The 18,777-nt window shown below is 37.7% G+C and overlaps 1 protein-coding gene across 3 annotated transcripts in view; it reads right to left on the reverse strand.

The window, feature by feature from the left end:
• Nucleotides 1-18,777, reverse strand: part of ARHGEF3 (Rho guanine nucleotide exchange factor 3) — a 136,438-nt gene that overhangs the window by 89,384 nt on the left and 28,277 nt on the right. For all 3 annotated transcript variants that reach the window (XR_012589354.1, XM_074602904.1, XM_074602905.1), the window contains exon 3: nucleotides 3,008-3,074. Coding sequence is in view for 2 of the 3 variants with exons in the window: in XM_074602904.1 (XP_074459005.1) it covers nucleotides 3,008-3,074 (67 nt within the window). In the remaining variant the exon portion in view is untranslated. The remainder of the gene's footprint in view (nucleotides 1-3,007; nucleotides 3,075-18,777) is intronic.

Here is an 18,777-nt window from a genome sequence, read left to right on the forward strand (position 1 = left end):
CAATATTCTTGTCTCCACAGGTTCTGTGTTTCTTCCTCTGCAATTACAATTCTCACTACAAATAACCTTTCCTCTAAAATACTCTATTTGCTGGACACCTGACTGTACAATCTCTTCAAAGACCAAATTAACCTGATGTCTCATATGTATATGCAAGAGGAGCATACAGCAGAGAGATTGCACACAGATTGCACGGTAACTTTAAGACTAAATTTCATCTAAACCAGGATTTATTTGTTGTTATTATTGTTACTTTAAATCAAAATAAACTCCCTTCTCCCCACTGACACTAAACTCTCCCTAAACACTGCCCAAAGTTCTAAAGTAACTGCTACCAATATCTAAAAATGACAGCATTAGTAGAAACACATAAATAATATCACCTTGACATGGAAATCCCCATTGAGAAAATTAAACATGATCTCTAGCCATGGGGCTCAAAAGAGCTGCTCAACATGGAAAAAAGCTTCTTCTGATAAAATAAATTTAAGAAAGGAAAGAAAACGAGAAGTGCCGAGGAGTTTCCTTGGTAGATGTTTAGCATCTTGGCCTTCCTTATCTTACTTTGAGGTTTACGTTGGTGTACGTTCAAGGATGCTTTAACATGCACACTTTATCAGCACGATACAGACACATTTAAAACCAGTGAACTGACGGCAAAGCAAGAATAGGTAGATGAACACAACATTGCAATTATGTGCTTCACCACTTTCTCTCTTTTATTTTTTGCAACTGTTGAAATGATCCTATATTATAGTCTGTAATACAGAAATAGCTTTGGTTTTTTTAAACATCTATGCTATGAATAAGTCAGCTCCAGAGCTTTGTTTGCTATACTCAAGCGTGGCACCGCTCCACTGTCAATATTAATTTCGTTCTTTTACCCAATAAGGTTTCACTCCTGTTTGAGAAAAGACATCAAAGTTAACCTTTTATCACTCACCATGAAAACCTTTGTGACTTCAAGTCTGCTCATTGGACTTTTCATAAAAAAATTTTTCCACCCATCAAAATAAAGCGGATGCTGACACATTGCAAACACCAACAGAGACTTGGGTCTCTTGTCCAGTGCTCAGCTGTCATGGTTTCAGCATCTAAACAGATCAAGTGAACAACTGATACAGGTTCTTCCCTTGATGTAGTAGTTTATTTCAAACTATTAACTCCAACTATGCTTTTTATGAAATATTACAACTATAGAACTTGACATCTGCGTTAGTGTCCCAATAAGTTCCTTAAAAATGAGGTGGCAGACAACTCGCACAGATCTTCATTTCCACACATGAACGAAGCACTCTGAAGATCCTTTACTCACTGCCTGTTTTCTCTGATCAGGCTATACATAATACCTATTCCGGTCTCCTCTCCTTTCAGGTTGCTGATTTCTCCTCTTGATTCCAGAGTCTTTTACTCTCCAGTTCTCTGTTCTTCGTGTGTTAGCCCAGTCCACCTCTGCCATCCAGCCTGGATCACTGACTTCAGGCTGCCCCACTTACCAACCCCAGACCCTCACTCCCATGGAGCTGCTGCTCTCTGAACGTGGGATCACTGTTTCTCCAGCTACAACTCATACCTACAACACTCTTCCTACTATTTTCATACCTACATCACTCTTCCTTGATTTCTTTTCCAGCATAGTTGAGAATTTGGAGAAATACTGAAGTCAATTTTACTTTTAAACCGGCTCTGAAATTTATAACTATTCTACAGATCAGAAGTTGTTGGTATTTTCCTTGCATTCTCAACAGTGTTGTTGTGAGGGAACTACCTTTTCTGCAATGCTGACAACTTCATCCCTATAGTTTTATGGTGCAATGTAAGAAATAGATGGTGAAAACAAAAAGCTCACAGTAAGCAACAGTGGATGCTCTATTCAAAATACCAAATTAGAATGCAAGACTCTGTATCAGATACTGTGGAAAGTATTTTTTGTTTTAATGAAGGTTATCATATTATGACAAACACAGACCAGGAAACCTATCAATGTCATTTACCCTTTCAGCATGGCATTTAAGTAGTGTTTCTCTACTTAAATCTTTTCTTGGAAGAAACTCAGAGAAATCACATTTATACACTCTCCTGAATACAAAACTGAACTCTTTAGATTCAGTATAAGTCAGTCCATACTACGGGTAATGGCAATTTATTACACCAAAGGAAGTCTGCAAGGCAGAAAAGACCTTCCTTTGACTCAAAGGTTGCAGTAACACTATGACTTAAGATACAACATGCAGCAGCAACTCCTGCTCCCAGACGGTATCCCCTGCTACAGTACTTACACACACGGCAGACACACCATTGCCATCTGAGCACTGCCACCATCACATTAAGTTTTTCAACAGGGGACAGAGAGGGGACAACACAACTCTCTGCAAATTAACCTGCATAAGAAGCACACTCCTGAAACCTGATGCAGACACGAACACCAGCAAATACTAAGGTTCTCAGTTTCACTTGCTTTGGTTTTTCATGTACCTTTTGACTCAGTTACTGTGGAAACACACATGCTTCCATATTTCCTTCCTCAGCCAACCAAACAGAAATAAAACCTACTCCCTTCTACCTTGTAAGAAATTAATGTAATTTTTGTTATCATTCACCAACTCTACTTCTGCAAAATTCGCATATACAAGCTTTCAATAAGTAACTTTACAAATACCTATAATAAATGAGCACCTAAAAAACAGTACATATCAGTTCAGTTTTGCTGATTTATTTTTAGAGAGGAAAACACACCAAATTTTTTTTCTTTTTAAATCACAGTGTACATTAACTCACTTACATTAAATGATCTCCCCCACCCCTCAGAATAAGTCAGCCAATCACATAAACAAAAGTTGGGTTTTTAGAAAGCCTTTTAGGAGGTCACAAAATGAAAAGTTCCATTTTATGATTGTTTTGCCATAATTTTAGTACTTGCAGATCATGTTTTATTGACAATTACACTGCAACAGGATGAAGCAGGAGGCAATGTTACAGAGTATAAACAAAACAATACCAAACTTACCCCTCTGAAATTCCAGCCTTTGGTTGAAGGAAACAAGGAAAAATTGTTCTGTTGCTGTTGTTTCGGCCTGCAAGATGAGACAAGGAAAAGTGTTTACACCTTCAGCTGTTGTATTTTCTCTATCAATAATGGAGTGACAATTGAGGGAGAAAAGAAAAACACAGGCTTGAAGTACTAAGACACCTTAGATTTCCTTGGCTGTACTTCTGACAGGCTTCTCTCTTCAGTTTAGTCAAATGTTTTAATTCAGACTGAGAGCTAAGGGACATGGCAGCCTCACAAGCCTTCAGAGACGCACTGACTTGATGTCTGACAACAACTTATTACTCCTACTGATTTTCAACGAGAAGAGACAACCCTGACCTGAACGGTGTGGGTCTATGAAGCTGCAATTATGTCAGGTGATGTAAGATGGTGCAGTCTGCCAGCTGTACAAGATGGGGACACTAAAGAGCCTTTAATCCTAGCAGTGAAGCTACGCAAAGGACCGACGTAAAGCAAGCTAGCCATACCTTTGTGTGATGCTAAAAACTAGAGAAGCTGACTCCAGTTTTTACTCATTCCAAAACCTTTACCCTACCCTATAATTATGACTGTACAATTATTTCTGAAAAGTAACCAAAACATCTCTCCACTTCCCTCTTAGTAAGTGCTTTTCACCAGTAAGATCTTAAACTGCTTTACAAAGGTAGGCAAACATTGCTGAGATTTTACACATGAAGTCAGATCAAAGCTTGACTGGCCTGTTGAAGCTGACCAAACCAACAAGTAGTTTGGCGGGGGGACCTAAGTGCTGAGCACACTGCAACTCCAACCATGCAATTACACAGATTACAGAAGCGATCACAAATAATAACAGCAATACAAAATCTCGGTTAAAAAATAGCAAATTAAATCACTGCCTGTCAAACATCACCATCCAACAATAACAAGATGGATGTTTTGCAGTTGCAGCACTGGACTAACACATGAAATACCTGGGAGTCGTTCCTGCTGCTTATAGTTCCTGAAGGACACCAACACCCTGTGCCTCTGTTTCTTTTCTGTGGAGTCAGGGTAGCAATAGTTCTGTCTTTTTTCTGTCTTCTCTATTTTGGTGTAAAATACTTGGTGTATGGACATTTTTCTTATTATGTGCATTAAAACGCATCATAGAGCTGTGATCACAGTAGACATTTTCAGATACCAACATAATGCAAATAATAAACTATAGTCATGACAATGGAGACATTTTTGTAACATGAAAGTTTCAGATATAAATCTTCTCAGTTTTTCCCTCTAACAGCCAGCCAACCAGAAAGAAAAATCAACATTTGAAGCACATTGATAAAGTCATTAAAAAGCACAAGGCAGCATAAAGCACAGACTTTAGTGTTAAAGACGATCCCACTAATAAATCCTCCTCCCACAGCTTCCAAGTCAAGATATTATAAAACTGAATTTCTAACCCAAAAGTCTCACTGGAACTGCATTATGAAAAGAGAAAAATGTGATTAACAATAGCGAATTACACAGACTATCAGTCTGTGTAGACTTGTAAAAAAGAGTTTTACACCCTTTTTATTCACAAATGATCTCACAGTAAAACCGGAGTCAGATTTCCCAAAAAAGTACTAGTGAGCTTTCTATACAGTTGTGCTCCTTAGTCACTTAACAAAATAAAAAAATCTCATGTTTAAACTTAGATTTCTGCATTTTTTTCTTTGATATTTTAATTCTGTTCATGCATTTATTTTCCCAGTTTACTAAGAACTGCACTAGCTCTATTTTAATTAAGCTAAATATAGGGGAAACAAAAGACATTTCAAGTTCAGTATAGCAGGATTTATGACAGTTTCGAAAACAGTTACAAGGGAAATGAAAACTTCATTAAAAATTATCTTTCCCCACAATCATTCTGTAACAAGAACCGAGAACTCTGTAATAAGCAACGGTGGTTGTATCATTCATCTACACTAAACTGAAGGCCATCCACTAGAAGATGACTGATGAGTAACCATTTGTTATCATCAATCTGTAACTTTCCCACTCACTGAAAGCATCCCAGACTACACAACAGCCAGTCTTTACAGACAGCAGACAATATTAAATCTACATTTTGCCAGTTTTCACAATAGGTATCCTCCTTCCTTATCAATCAAGAACCTTACTCCATTTTGGTGAGAATTAACCTATTATTCACAATGGTATGCTAACTCCTTTCTTTTTGATATTATTGTAGTGTTATTAAAGAGCCTTAAGTGCAGCAGCCTAATGAAACAAGCCAGTTTTACCGAAAGGAGTTAATTAAAAAGGTGGTGAAACATATCAAAGAAACTATTGAAGCACTGTGACTAACACTCTCGAAATACATCAAATAGATGACCACAGACTAGATCATGGCTGAGAAAAGGAGGGAAAGAGAGGAGTTCCTCCCTACAATTATTTGCAACAGTAATCTCAAAGCTGTAATTTGTAATACTTGACCTGTCTTACAGATGGATCTTTTTTCACTTATCTGAAAGTCATCAAAACATTTTCTGCCCAGTACTGCATTTTCAAGAATGAAAGGCTAGAAGGTGGGACTATACAGGAACTCTTCAGACTGTGGGAGGGAGAGGGTCAACGAACCTGTTCGCTGAGCCTGGTTTGGAGATGGCTATGGAAAGTTTACCTTGGAAATAAAAGCCTGAAACCAAGTCCACGCAGCCTGAGAAAAGTGCAAGCGGAGGCCTGCCACTTGGAAAGGCAGCCCGTGAAGACACTCAGCTTTCAGCCATGTCTATCTGTTTGTCTGTCAAACTCCCCCTCTGCCTCCTTAGCAGAAGTTTTAACTGTTCACCTTCCATCAGAACTTTAAGCTCCAGCCCTGGCAAAAGAAGCCCTGGAAATGGCATCTTCACATCTCAGTAGCTCAGATGTACTTTAGACCCCTTGAAACATTTACGAGGGAGTGACTGAACTATACTGACTTGCTTGTCTGCTAGTTTCCTAGTGATCCTAGGATGACTAGGAAGGATAATTTGGAATTTTATTGATCAAAACATTTATTACTGCAGGAACTTTTAACACTGTTAATATCCCCTGAGCTGTTGGTCTATCTTAAACCAAGGTGCTTCTACAACTATTTGGTAGCCTGGAGAGTAAACGGCCACTGAATTAAACACATAGTGAATTATCAGCTTGAGATCTGTAAGGTCCCAGATTCTGTGAGCCATGAGAAGCACTTAAAGTCCTAAGTAAGCATGAATGAAGTTCTGGCACTTCTACTACACTTGAGTTAATTTATATTGTTTATCAGGCTAGTTACAATAAATCAACTCCCTATGCTTCTTGTAACAGAAGGCTGTATTACACACTACCCACAGAAAGCAAAGCTTTACAAAAGAAAACTACTTGTAGAGATGGAGAGGGGGGAAAAAGAAGGAAAAAAAAAAAAGAAGAAACAAGATAAACCATTAAATAAAAAACTATTACAGATAGAGACATGTTCTCTTTCTCACAGCTAAGTATGTACTACAGAAGTTTGTATACCATAAAGACAAGATATTGCCTGAAACTAATAAAGTATTAAAGTGAATTAAGGATAAACGTCAGTTGGTTTCAGTGGTGGAATACTGAATTAAAAATAAACATGCATCTCCGTCAAGACTGAAGTAGGTATTATTTGTCTTCTAGTATGCTTACGTTGTCCCATCTGCTGCTTGCATTCAGAAAAAAACCCACTATTTCATATTAAACCAGCATAATCATAAAGGTTTGCCTGGAAACAAAACATTGATCTTTCTTAAAATGGTTTTGCAAAAAATGTTGCCTATATTTTGTTGCCTATTTTTGTTCAGTTTAATAAGTATATACCTAGCATATTCCAATTGTGCCTTGAAACTTAAAACTTGAAAAAAATTTTCTCACCTGCCACCAGTAGTAATAACATTTACAGATGAGTGAAACAGTAGAGGTTTTGCAAAGATTGAATAGGACCTATAACTAGTCTTTCTGCATAAAACTCAGGATAGAACGCAGCTATGTTCCCCAGAATTTTGTTGACAATGCTAAGAAAAAGAATTAAAAGTCATAAAATAACGCTTTTGTCCTTAAGATGTGCAGGTTTTTCTGTTTAGGTTCCCCCCCAGAATAAATCAGTGGAATTTTTTTGTGCAACCTTTACGGTGCTGTACGTTAGTTATATAATGACAATCAATAAGTAAAAGTATATAAAGGAACCTGGAGACTACAACATGAACTGAATGCTTTGAAGTTTCTTTACATTTAACAAAAAGAAGTGTGTTATCTGTCTTGAAGCACGACGATGAGGTAAATGAAGGATTTATATTAAGCTCACATAACTTTTACATCTTCATCCGATCCTGCAGCCTTTCTGCACACAGAATCACTGACTACAACAGTGTTTTCTTACATATGAATATCCGAGCTGTGTGTTTTGTTTAAAATACTCAGCTGTACATCTGTTTCAAGATAAAGTGCATTTCACAAATCTACATGAATACTCATTCAGACAATAAAAGGAAAGCTCAAACCACTTAGAGACAAGCTGTACTATGTAAATATTCTTTTCAATCTGCAAAAATAAAGGTTGTTACTACAGCTGTGAATATTTTACGAAGATACTGTTAAATAATAAATAGTACTTACTGTTCAGAACTGTTCTTTGTAATGTCATTTGCTCAACCTATCAAAAGTGTACACTAATATACAGTTCATAAAAGCACATTTATTTTAACACACTGGGAGATTTGTGATACTAAATCACACCAAAAAAAAAATTCAAAGCGGTTTACCTTGTGAAGCCTGAGATACACAAGAGCATTTTAGCTTTGAACAATAGTTTTGTACGATGTTGATTCTCTTAGATGCTTTAAGTTACAGATAATAAATAAATGTATCATTGATACTGATTTTAAAACAGAAAAAACTCCACGGTTTGACCTACTTAATAAAAAACACTGACTCCTCCACTGGAAATCTCAAATACTATTTCTCTTCTATACTAGGTCTCTGCATTTTGGAACCAAAAGGAGATTGTGGAAAAATTCATTTATTTTCCAGAAGGAAAAAAACAAATCTAACACAGTAGAATTTGGCTCAGAAAAGTTTTAAGTTCATATGGAGTTTACTTGATATGCTTTTCTTCCTAAAAGCAAAGCATCTCATAAAGATTGTGTGTATGTTTAATTTACCAAGGTTCAATCCTGCAGACGCGAGCTCTTCAAGCTCCCACAGCAACTACTGGTAGATAACTGGGCAGGGGGGATGGAGCCGGGGGGAACTTAGAGATGCAAGACTGAACATTTACTACCTTGACAGAAACAGAGGTATCCGCCAAGGAAAAACTAGAAGATTGATTTTTACTAGCTGGGCTGACTTCCTGAATACTAACATAATCTTTTATTGTCCTACTATCATGAACTATGTGTCATAAACGTTTAAGAAAGAAAAACAGCCCTTGTGAATCTGGATACACACAGATGAGAGCCTGCACCACTGAAGCAGGTACACATGCCAGAGCGCTGTCCCACACCTACTCTTTTCCCATGCTTTCTCTGGAACGTGTTTGTTTATACTCTGAATCAATGCACAGCAGCGTAATATAACCCAACACTAATAAAACCCAAAGAAGCTACAAAATGCATTTTTCATTTCTGCATTTGATTAATTTCCTGTAAAAATAACTACTAATTTTATGAAAGAGGAAAAAAAAAATCTGAAGACCAAGTAAAGTTCTACATTTTGATCTAAAAATCAGATAATTCCTAATGATGTAACGTTTAATCTTCTGAAGAAACGCAGGCTTGATTTAAAGCTTTAAACATAATTTATTTCTTCATCTGCAACTACTGCAGGTTAATGCAATAAATTATGTCTGATATACACCACTATAAAAGCACCCCCCCTTGACATACATGAACTCTGTTCACCACTGAAACAGAAAGCCCTGGCTACTAGCCAACAGGAGGACACAGGCTTTGCTGCTGTTTGACAGAGGTACGGCTGCACTAATGCTGGGGAGGATGAGAAGAGAGTCCTGCATTACATTTCTATAACAAAATATCAACATTTCACGAATATTGCAAAAGTTACGACTAGAAAGATTATTCACTGGCTCACTTTGAATGCGCAGCCTGAAATTATTCCTATAGCATTTCAATAACACTAGGAAGGAGAAATGGCAATAACATGTTTGTTAATTTTCAGTCATTACCCCATCCCATTGCTGTATCACAAATACATGCCAAATTCTTTACAAAGAGAACAACTCATTAAAAAGAAATGTTTGCTCATCTGCACCCTACAGTCAGCTATCCAGATAAGATCCTCTGGTCCACGGGGAGAAAAAAGATCTGATGCTAATGCTTAAATAGCCTCCATCATAAGAGAATCAGAAAAAGCAAGCCTCCATGCAAAAACCTCACAATATTCATGCTCAAGGGAAGAGAACAAATCTATTCCATTTTGTTTTCAAAATAGCAGTAAGCTCTCATTGAGAGCCTAAGGATGGGAAATCCACTTAGTTTAGCAAGATTGGATACTTACTGGTTAGATAGAAACAAAAATGTTCACCCAGAGAAAGCAGACATGGGATTTCTTAGCAGTTCATGAAATCCAACCAAAGACCATTTTCAGTTAGCCTATAGAGAAGCTACTAACACCCTCAAAATGATCATTCAAGTGACATCACATCATGTTCTTCATAAAGGAAGTGGGTGTTTTCTGAAAATCCTTTTTGTTTGGATTCATATCATCTGTCTCTCTCTCTGACGGTAAACATGAATTCCTGCAAACCTGTGGTTCACCAACAGGCATTTAGAAAAAGGAGAAGGACTGAATAAAGAGGGCAACACTATTTAAAACAAGTCTCATTCGGGGGGAAGTCAATCCAATACAAGATTTTAAAACTCCTTTACTGCTATTTCCTTATCCCTTCATTTGCAACTTTATCTTTTTCTGCTTTATAGCTTGTATTTCAACCAAAAAGGCCAAAAATGTAGGTTTCTAACACAAATGTCAAATAGAATGGTTATGTCATTAAGCCTATAGCCAACTTAAGAGGCTTCTCTGTGTTGAAAAGTGAAAGCCTCCTGTGCACCTTTCAAAGAGTGCTGTATGATACTTTTCACACCTTGCTCTCAAGGACATGGCATTAAGGCAGTCAGTCAAGGACGGAAACCTGCTTTTATGAAATGCGATCTGTTATAGAGGATTGTAACCTTCAGAATATTGTTTCACTGAAATTGTCACAGGCCTGTCACTACTGGAGCTCATAAACTAAACTTTTCCAAGTGTATGCAATCACGCCCATGACTTAACTTCAGCATGCAGTAACCACCCCCCCAAAAAAAGTCAAATTATACCACATAATTTTACGTCTACACTAGTTCTGCCCTCCGCCATGCCTAAAGGATTGCAGGCTATGGTGGCAAATTCCATTTAGCTACTTTGTCACATATAGTTCAATAAGTTGGACACAAAAATCTCACCAAAGGTTGAATTCCGCAGCATACTGGGACTCTGCTCAGGACACAAGCAAGTATTTTACTATGGCATAACTAAAACATGGGCAACAGAACTTCTCCAACACTTTTTAAGCATTGCCAGTTAAATAAAGAACAGCGTATTAAGAGGTGAAAAAAGTCAGGAATTCATCGATAACAAAACATTCCATGGGAATGAGTTTCAATATTTATATCAAGTCTGAGGGAAAAGCTTCAACTTTTTCAAACAACCATTCCCTGTTTCTAGAGCTTTTTATTTAAAAATCTGAAGTACCGTGACTTAGGATTTTTTCTTTTTTTCCTTTGGGTGCAGTTTTAAAGGTAAGCAGCCAATGAAACACCCTTTTTTCTTTTGGGGGAATATGAAACCCGGGAGAGAACACTTTCAGTTTATTAGGTGACTAAAATCAACAGGTACAATAAAAACAACTATGCTTAACAAAATATTTAAGATACTCAGAGCCGAAACATCTGTAGATAAACAAACATTTTTGGTAGTTATGTACCAAATACAACCAGTTTTCTTTAATAAGCTGCCAGTATATTTAATTTTTTTTGACCTCAGTTATGTTATGTGCACCAAAATGAAATACAAGAGGCCCTGAATCAAAGTTTAAACCAATATATGATATATGCATACAAGTCATCAAGATCAAACCATGCAACTTCTAGATTTATGAAGACACTTTCACTTGTAAGACTTTCCCTTGCAGTATTAGCAGGTTGTACACTGCAGGAACCCAAATAAAACAAGTAGTGATTTCATCTCCATTTCGTCTTCGTTTCTATCTGCACAGTAATGCCAATTAAGTTGCATAAATAACTGTAAGAGCAACCATCGGCCCCCTGGGCTTAGAAAGCTTTTTTTTTCTCATATTTAACAGTGATCTTCACAATTTTCTTATTCAGCTTTAATATATTTTTTTAGATCTTGAAACAAACTAGCAGTGTCCTTTCAATATTGATTACCTTCGTTTCCCTTGTTTGATACAACTCATTAGGACTTTTTACTGTGGCAATACATCCTCTGAGCTCCATGAGCATTTTGTCTTACTCCATGACAGTAAAACTACCAAATCAAGCCCTAAAATGCTTTCAAGTTTAAAAGTTTATTCATATCATAAACACCAGACTGGTTCCCCCTTTGTTCTGAGTGGAAGTGAAATAAATACAAACAAGGCAACTATATGCACAAAGGCCAGTTTACACGTACAAGGAGAGCCAGATTTAACAACAAACAGTTTCAATAAATATTGCATCCTCTGACATCAGAATATTCTGCTTAATACAAACACTGACAAATTTATTTCTGCAAAAATCAGAAGAGTATTTGAAGGCAATTTATAAATAGACACTGAAGTCAACAAATACTGACCTCTGCCACGTGACTTTTGTGATCTTGATCTTCACTGCACAGTGAGGTCAGAGGGCTATCAAGATAGTTTTATCTTCAAGAATTATGTAAACACATTTACATAACAAATAATAACGTTAATAAAAGCTAAGTTATAAATCCTGATCAGAAGACTTCATACTACAGATTTGGCATTGGAAGTTTCTTTACAACATGGAACATTTGAAGCCAGTGCCAAATTTTACACCCAGTGTTCGTGATGGTCTTCATTGGTCTGAGGGATGATACTTCAGCAATGTATTCATAGGGTACATGGACTCTGAAGCCAAACACACCTTTCATAATATCTGGATTTTTATATAGTAGAATGACTTCCTATTAAGTAAGCAAAACTCCCACGCTTTCACTATTTTCATCACGTCTGAAGGGATATTTAATCTGAGATGCAAAAGCAAAATGTTTTCAGTTGTTAGCTATTATTCACAGCTGGGTTCCTGTGGGAACATTTTGTGCATCAGTGTTGCCATAGTAATTACTATAGAAACCCCTGAATGCAATGGAGAAAAACCTGTTGAAACTATCATTCCATTAAAGCTCCATTCAAAATATCAACCCAGGACTGAAAATGTTCACTTATCTCTACTTCTGCCAGCAACAAGTTATGTTTTCTAGTCTCTTCAATATAAATACACTAACTACATTACAGTAACTTCAGCCCAAGACCATTTTACAAAAGCATACAGAAAACTTTGACAAGTCTAGAATTCCACAGTTATACCAGTGATGACTCTGAAAGCGTGTATTTTTTGTTTTGTCCCAGGTCAAAGTACATTCATTAAAAAGTGCACTTATGGGTGGAGAGATTTGTAGAAATTTATTTGTATGGATGAACACACAGTCCCCTCTGCTTTTTGTTCCTTCCAAATTAATACAATTCCTGCAAAAAGAGGAATTAACATGTTAAGTGAGACCAGTGGATCCGACAGGAAATGGGATTTTGCTGTAAAGTAGACCAGTAACGGGTTGATCCACCAACGGAGGTAATTTTTTTCATCTCTTTCAAAGTGAGATTGCCTGTCCATGCAGGAAGGTCTATAGCCTTCATATTTTACCTTATTTATGAGATTCGTTATCAATTACCTTAATTAACACAAGTATTTAGTTGCTTTCCTTCTAAAATCTCTGCCTGAAGTACAATGTCAGAGCAGCAAGTGCAATAATTATGTTACTTTGTTTGCATTGTAGTGTGCTTTCACTCTCTGTTTCAAACCTATTGGTGTATGTTGATGTAGGCAGAAGACAAGAGTCAAACCAAAATTTCAGGCCTATGACTCAGATTACCTGTTTTAAGATGCCTCCAAAACAAATGCAATGAAAGTGCTTAATGGTCACAAACTAACCATGTATGAAAGCTGCAAGCAGAAACATCACTTGTACACACCACCAAGGAAAAATTACTGCTACTAAGTATCCAATGCTTCTTTACATTATTTTTTAAGAGAAATAAATAAAGAGCCCAAATAATTAATTATTTTAATATATTATCAACCTTGCTGAGATCACTCTGCTGTACCTTGCTTTTCGAAAAAACATGAACAAGAATCCATATACTCCTGCTTTGTTTGTGCCATACATACCAAAACTTTCCTATCCAAGCACAAAAAAAGCTAATACAGAACTGAAACCACCTACTGAAAAGATTGTCAGAAGGCCCTACGAAATAAACCCAGCTGTATATGAAACTAAAGTTTTTCCACAGTTATTTGTGAATAAGGAATAATAACTCGTACCAGAAAACTCTTTAATATGAATTTGCCAGAGATTACTTGCTTTCAAATAAATAAACATTTGTGGGCTATTTGCCCTTGCAGATATTGACATAGTCTCATCACATAAGCTAATACAGTATCTTTTTTTTTTCTCCAAGATAGTATCACTTTATAATGCAGAAACTATAGTTTTAGACTGACTAGTTATTGTTTTTTGCTACACTGCAGAATGTTAGCAGTTGCACAACTGCACACCGCTTCATTCTGTATTTTCACCAGGTTTTTGGGGTTTTTTTTGAGACATTCAACACTATTATGGTTCCTCTGAAACTGTTTTTAATGCCATGCTTTCAAATTAGGGCATGTTTATCTTTGCTCTTACTCTTGCTGATAGATAATATATTTGGGTTTCAAAGAGGTATATTAATTAGGTTTAGGAAGCAGGCATACACCGCAGTACTTCATTACAAAAACTGAAAAGCTTGCTAATTACAAAAACAAGAGAACAGGCTTTTTCAGTCTGAATACAGAAAGCACCAGAACACAGGTAAACATTTGTACTTACTACAGCAGCTGAAGTAAGAGAGTCATAAACCACAAGGGAAGAGATCAAACAGATACTGATTTGATCAATGATGATGCAAAATCATACAATCATAGGGTTGGAAGGGGCCTCTGGAGATCACCCAGTCCCACCCCCGGCCAGAGCAGGGTCACCCAGAGCAGGTGGCACAGGAACGCGTCCAGGCGGGGTTGGGATGTCTCCAGAGACGGAGACTCCCCCACCTCTCTGGGCAGCCTGTGCCAGGGCTCTGCCACCCTCACAGCAAAGAAGTTCCTCCTCATGTTTAGGTGGAACTTCCCATGCTCAAGTTTGTGCCCGTTACCCCTTGTCCTGTCCCCGGGCACCACTGAGAAGAGCCTGGCCCCATCCTCCTGGCACCCACCCTTTATGGATTTATAAGTGTTGATAAGATCCCCCCTCAGTCATCTTTTTTCCAGACTGAAGAGACCCAAATCCCTCAGCCTTTCTTCACAAGAGAGGTGTTCCAGTCCCCTCAGCCTTACGGTGTGTCAGCCAACCCCCCCAGCTTTGCGTCTTCAGCAAACTTGCTGAGGGTGCACTCTATGCCCTCATCCAGGTCATTGATGAATATGTTGAACAGGACTGGACCCAGTACTGACCCCTGGGGAGCACCGCTCGTCACTGACCTCCAACTAGACTCTGTGCCCCTAATCACGACCCTCTGAGCTCTGTCTTTCAACCAGTTATCTGTCCACCTTACTTTCCATTCACCTAGCCCACTTTTCCTAAGCTTCCCTATGAGGATGCTGTGGGAGACCGTGTCAAACGCTTTGCTTAAGTCAAGGTAGACAACATCCACTGCCCTCCCCTCATCTATCATGTACTGTTTCCCTCACTGATACCAGAACTACTGTTGGTAGCCATCAGAGTGACAGGAACATAAGGTAAATGGTCCTACTTTTGAATATGCGAAATATGTTTCTGAAGCCAAGCCGCTGGATATTTTCCAATCATTTATACTGTATCTTTTGATTAATAAAATAGCGTCTTGCTTTCAGTACAGCATTTTTAATTTCCAAACACATCAAAAATGCTGTTCTAGGAGTCCATGAAAAACTGATATGAAGAGTTCACTTCATCCAATGCTCTCCCCACCTCCAACTAAAGTGGGGTCTTTTGCATTAAACACAGAAACGATTTAACGATGCTGCAAGATTCATTGACAGCATTATTTGTTCAATAGCCCTGCATGCAGATCTCCCAACCTTGACAACTTCAAGCTGAGAAAGAATAGACATGCAGCAATGTGATGAATCAATCGTTTGGGAGAAGTGGCAGAACAATAAAAAGCATCTAGAGCTCAGTCTTGCAAGTCTGATGCTCCAGTATGGGCTCTTTGATAAGGGTAAAGATTAATGATAAGATGCTGCTTTCTCATTCCTAAGAGAGTAAGGCAGCACCAGAATTAAGCCAAGCAGCAGCCACATCCTATGCATGGCATGTGACTTCATGATCTCTCAGAATGTGAAGAAAAGAGATACAGCACTGAGCACGCACGATAGCAGAGGCTGGTGCAAGCAGCCACCACCTCTTACATGCACTGGAACAGACTCTGCAAGGGGCAGAGGTGATGAAAACTGGTTTCCTGGGGAAGCAGGCCCTGTGTTTGTTCCACACCTCAGCGGACTTTCTGTCCCTCGTTACCTCTGTGACACTCTTGCCACGAGAAGGCTGTGGTTAGTTCAGAGCAACGCATCTGTGGCAACGTCCTGCCAAAAGAACATAAAACGGCTATGCTCTGGCAGCCTTCCTCGCAATAGCCATACTAATTGGGGCTAATTGGGGCCACCTCCACCCACACACAATTATGTTAAAACTTGAGTTTATCTTTGTTGGCTCTGATATTTTTTATATCTTTTTGAAAATGAAACTGAGCTATAGGTTGAAAAGTTACTGGCAAGAGACAGCACAGTCATATGCCATTTCCTGAGGAAACCAGGCTTTCTTTAAACCACACACATACATCTTTCTGCAAATCTGACTTTTCTAGGTACCTTAAAAAGCAAAGTAAATGGTTTCATAATTTCCAGCTCCCACTCCCCCTTATGTCCTGCCAAGAGAGATAAAAGTTGGGGAGGTTGGTTTGGTTGGTTTTTTAAACTCAAAATGTGTCAAGTAAATCTACGGAAAGGGGGAAAAAAAGTCTGTTCTTTAAATTACCATAATGAATCAACCATCCTACTCAGGGGAAAAAAGTGCAATGATTTTTCCCAAAGTTCATAAAATCAGGCGGCTGGTCTCAAGAGAGAAAAATTTAAAATTACTAGCAAGTGAAAAATACTTGATGTTAAACCTAAACCACAGCAAAAGATGTATTAACACTGTGTCTGATATGTAAACAAAGAGCTTTAAGGTAATCATTCTAAACTCAACTGCACTGGGAAAAGAAAAATGCAGAAAAGAAAAATTACAGTATTTTAGTAGTCTTTAAATGGAAACATGATAAAAACAGTTACATCTTTGCTCTAGCAGAACGTAAACAGAGTTGCAGTACACTTGTAGTGAATAAGTTCTACTGTGAGCAAAAGCCTCAGCAAATAAAAATTTGCCCTGCAATGCATTTGAGATTTAACCGATGGCTAAAATATTAGAGCATTAAATTACCATAGAAGACATTTATTGTAAGCATGCTCTGGTATCATGAGTGTAAATCTTTGCACGCTAAAATACAATGTCTAATAGACAATGACACTTAATAAAAAGCAGGTGTTATGTCACTTTTACAACAGCGTCACACAAAAACCTTTCCATTCTTACAGAAATCTCAAACTGTATGAGTCACTGCGCAAAAGAACCTGAAATTCTAGACATCCGACTTTCAAATAAATACAGGTACGTTGAATAACTGAGCTTGTTTTCCTACATGAGTTAGCACTGGCAACCAAGGAAATTCATGTGCTTTTTTAAAATTTCCACTTCATGAAGTCTGTGACAAATCAAGACAACAGGCATCCATACCAATCCCAAATTTTGCTCTGTAGCACCGAAGTTTTGTTTACCTGAGCAATTTCTAAACTGCTAGATTAGGCTCAGAAAAAGGGTTAGCAGTTTCCTCAAGGGAAACAACACAGCTTATTTCACCAGACTACTAACTATCCTCCTAGATAGGTATTCTAGCAGATGCAAAATCCGAAATCAACTGTGATCTGATGATAGATGAGGCTGTTCTAATACTTTGGCAAAAGAGATAGTCACACATTCCTTCCTGGGCAAAAAATATTATTTACATCATTGATTAAAACAGTTTGAGTTGAAATGGGCAAGGAAATAACACTCAAGATCTTCGATGGAACTTGGTAACACAAAACCATTTCCTTTAAATAATGACACCAGAGATTCAGAATCCAAAACAAGTTTTTGCCAGTTCTAGAGTCCTTTGTCAATCTTCCTACCTACCCTTTGTGACAATTATGTGTTTCTGGAGGTAGGACTCAGTTGCTGAAAGGCTTGAGGCAGGAGCACGGTAGGAGAAAAACATGATCACGTCCTATCTGTACTGTTTATTAGAAAAACAAACAGAATGAACATTCATGGCCAGTGCTCCCCAGGGAAGCACCGAGAGCTGCTTCAGTTGCATGAAGTTGCCACAGTAACAGACGAATATAAAGAACGACTATTTCGTTTATGATCACAGAATTATGGTATACAGACTTTGTAAACTGCAATGTACAGAGTAAGTGGACATTTCACAGTTGTCTTGTTGTAAACAGGCTATTTCGGAGCTGTAAGAGAGACCTCCCCAGGTTGACAGGAGAAAACTACGCAAAATATACACGCAGACCTGAAGGCCACTGCTGGTCAAAAAAGTCCAGTCTTACATGCACAGCATACATACACACTATGAACAAAACCATACAGGAATAACCTTCAAAGAGGAAAAGAAGAAATGGTTCAGGTGCCAGAAGAATTTACCTTTTCAGTACCTTGAAACAGACACTAAAAAGCTACCATGAAACCAAGTATCATAATATTAAGTCCTCCAAAACAAAGGACAAACACCACTAAGTGAAAGAAGTTTGTCTAAGCCTTAAATGGAATTAAAACATTATACATTTTTTAAATTAAATAACCTGTGTAGTCACTCATAGTCCCCACAGAAAAACAAAACAATAAACATCTATTCACTTACTGTTGGTAAATACAGCCCTCTGCTGCACAAAATATAAAACCTGTAGCGCAGTGACCTTTCTGTCACTGTGCCCTATGATTTCTGTAAACTACTGTGTTCTCTTTCATTTACATACAAAAACCTGATGGCAAACGATAACAAAAGAAATTCTATTTCCTCACAACTCTCCTACTCCAGTAAACAGAAAATTAAAAGATTCTGAACGGACAGGTATTAAGCAGCCTATCCATTGTAATATATACAAGAAGATTCCCTGTAAATTCTCCTCTCCCTGTGTTTAATCATTTTAATTTATTTTTTTTAACCAAGCTGTAAATGGTGAATACAACCACATTATATATAAATTTAAAACATCCTCCAAACAGAATGACACACAAATGAGAACAAGGAAAAGTTCATGATTAATTTCAAACCCCTGTTGAAATGAAATGCAAAAGAATCA

The sequence above is a fragment of the Larus michahellis genome, chromosome 10 (assembly GCF_964199755.1).
Source record: "Larus michahellis chromosome 10, bLarMic1.1, whole genome shotgun sequence".
Lineage (NCBI taxonomy): Eukaryota > Metazoa > Chordata > Aves > Charadriiformes > Laridae > Larus > Larus michahellis.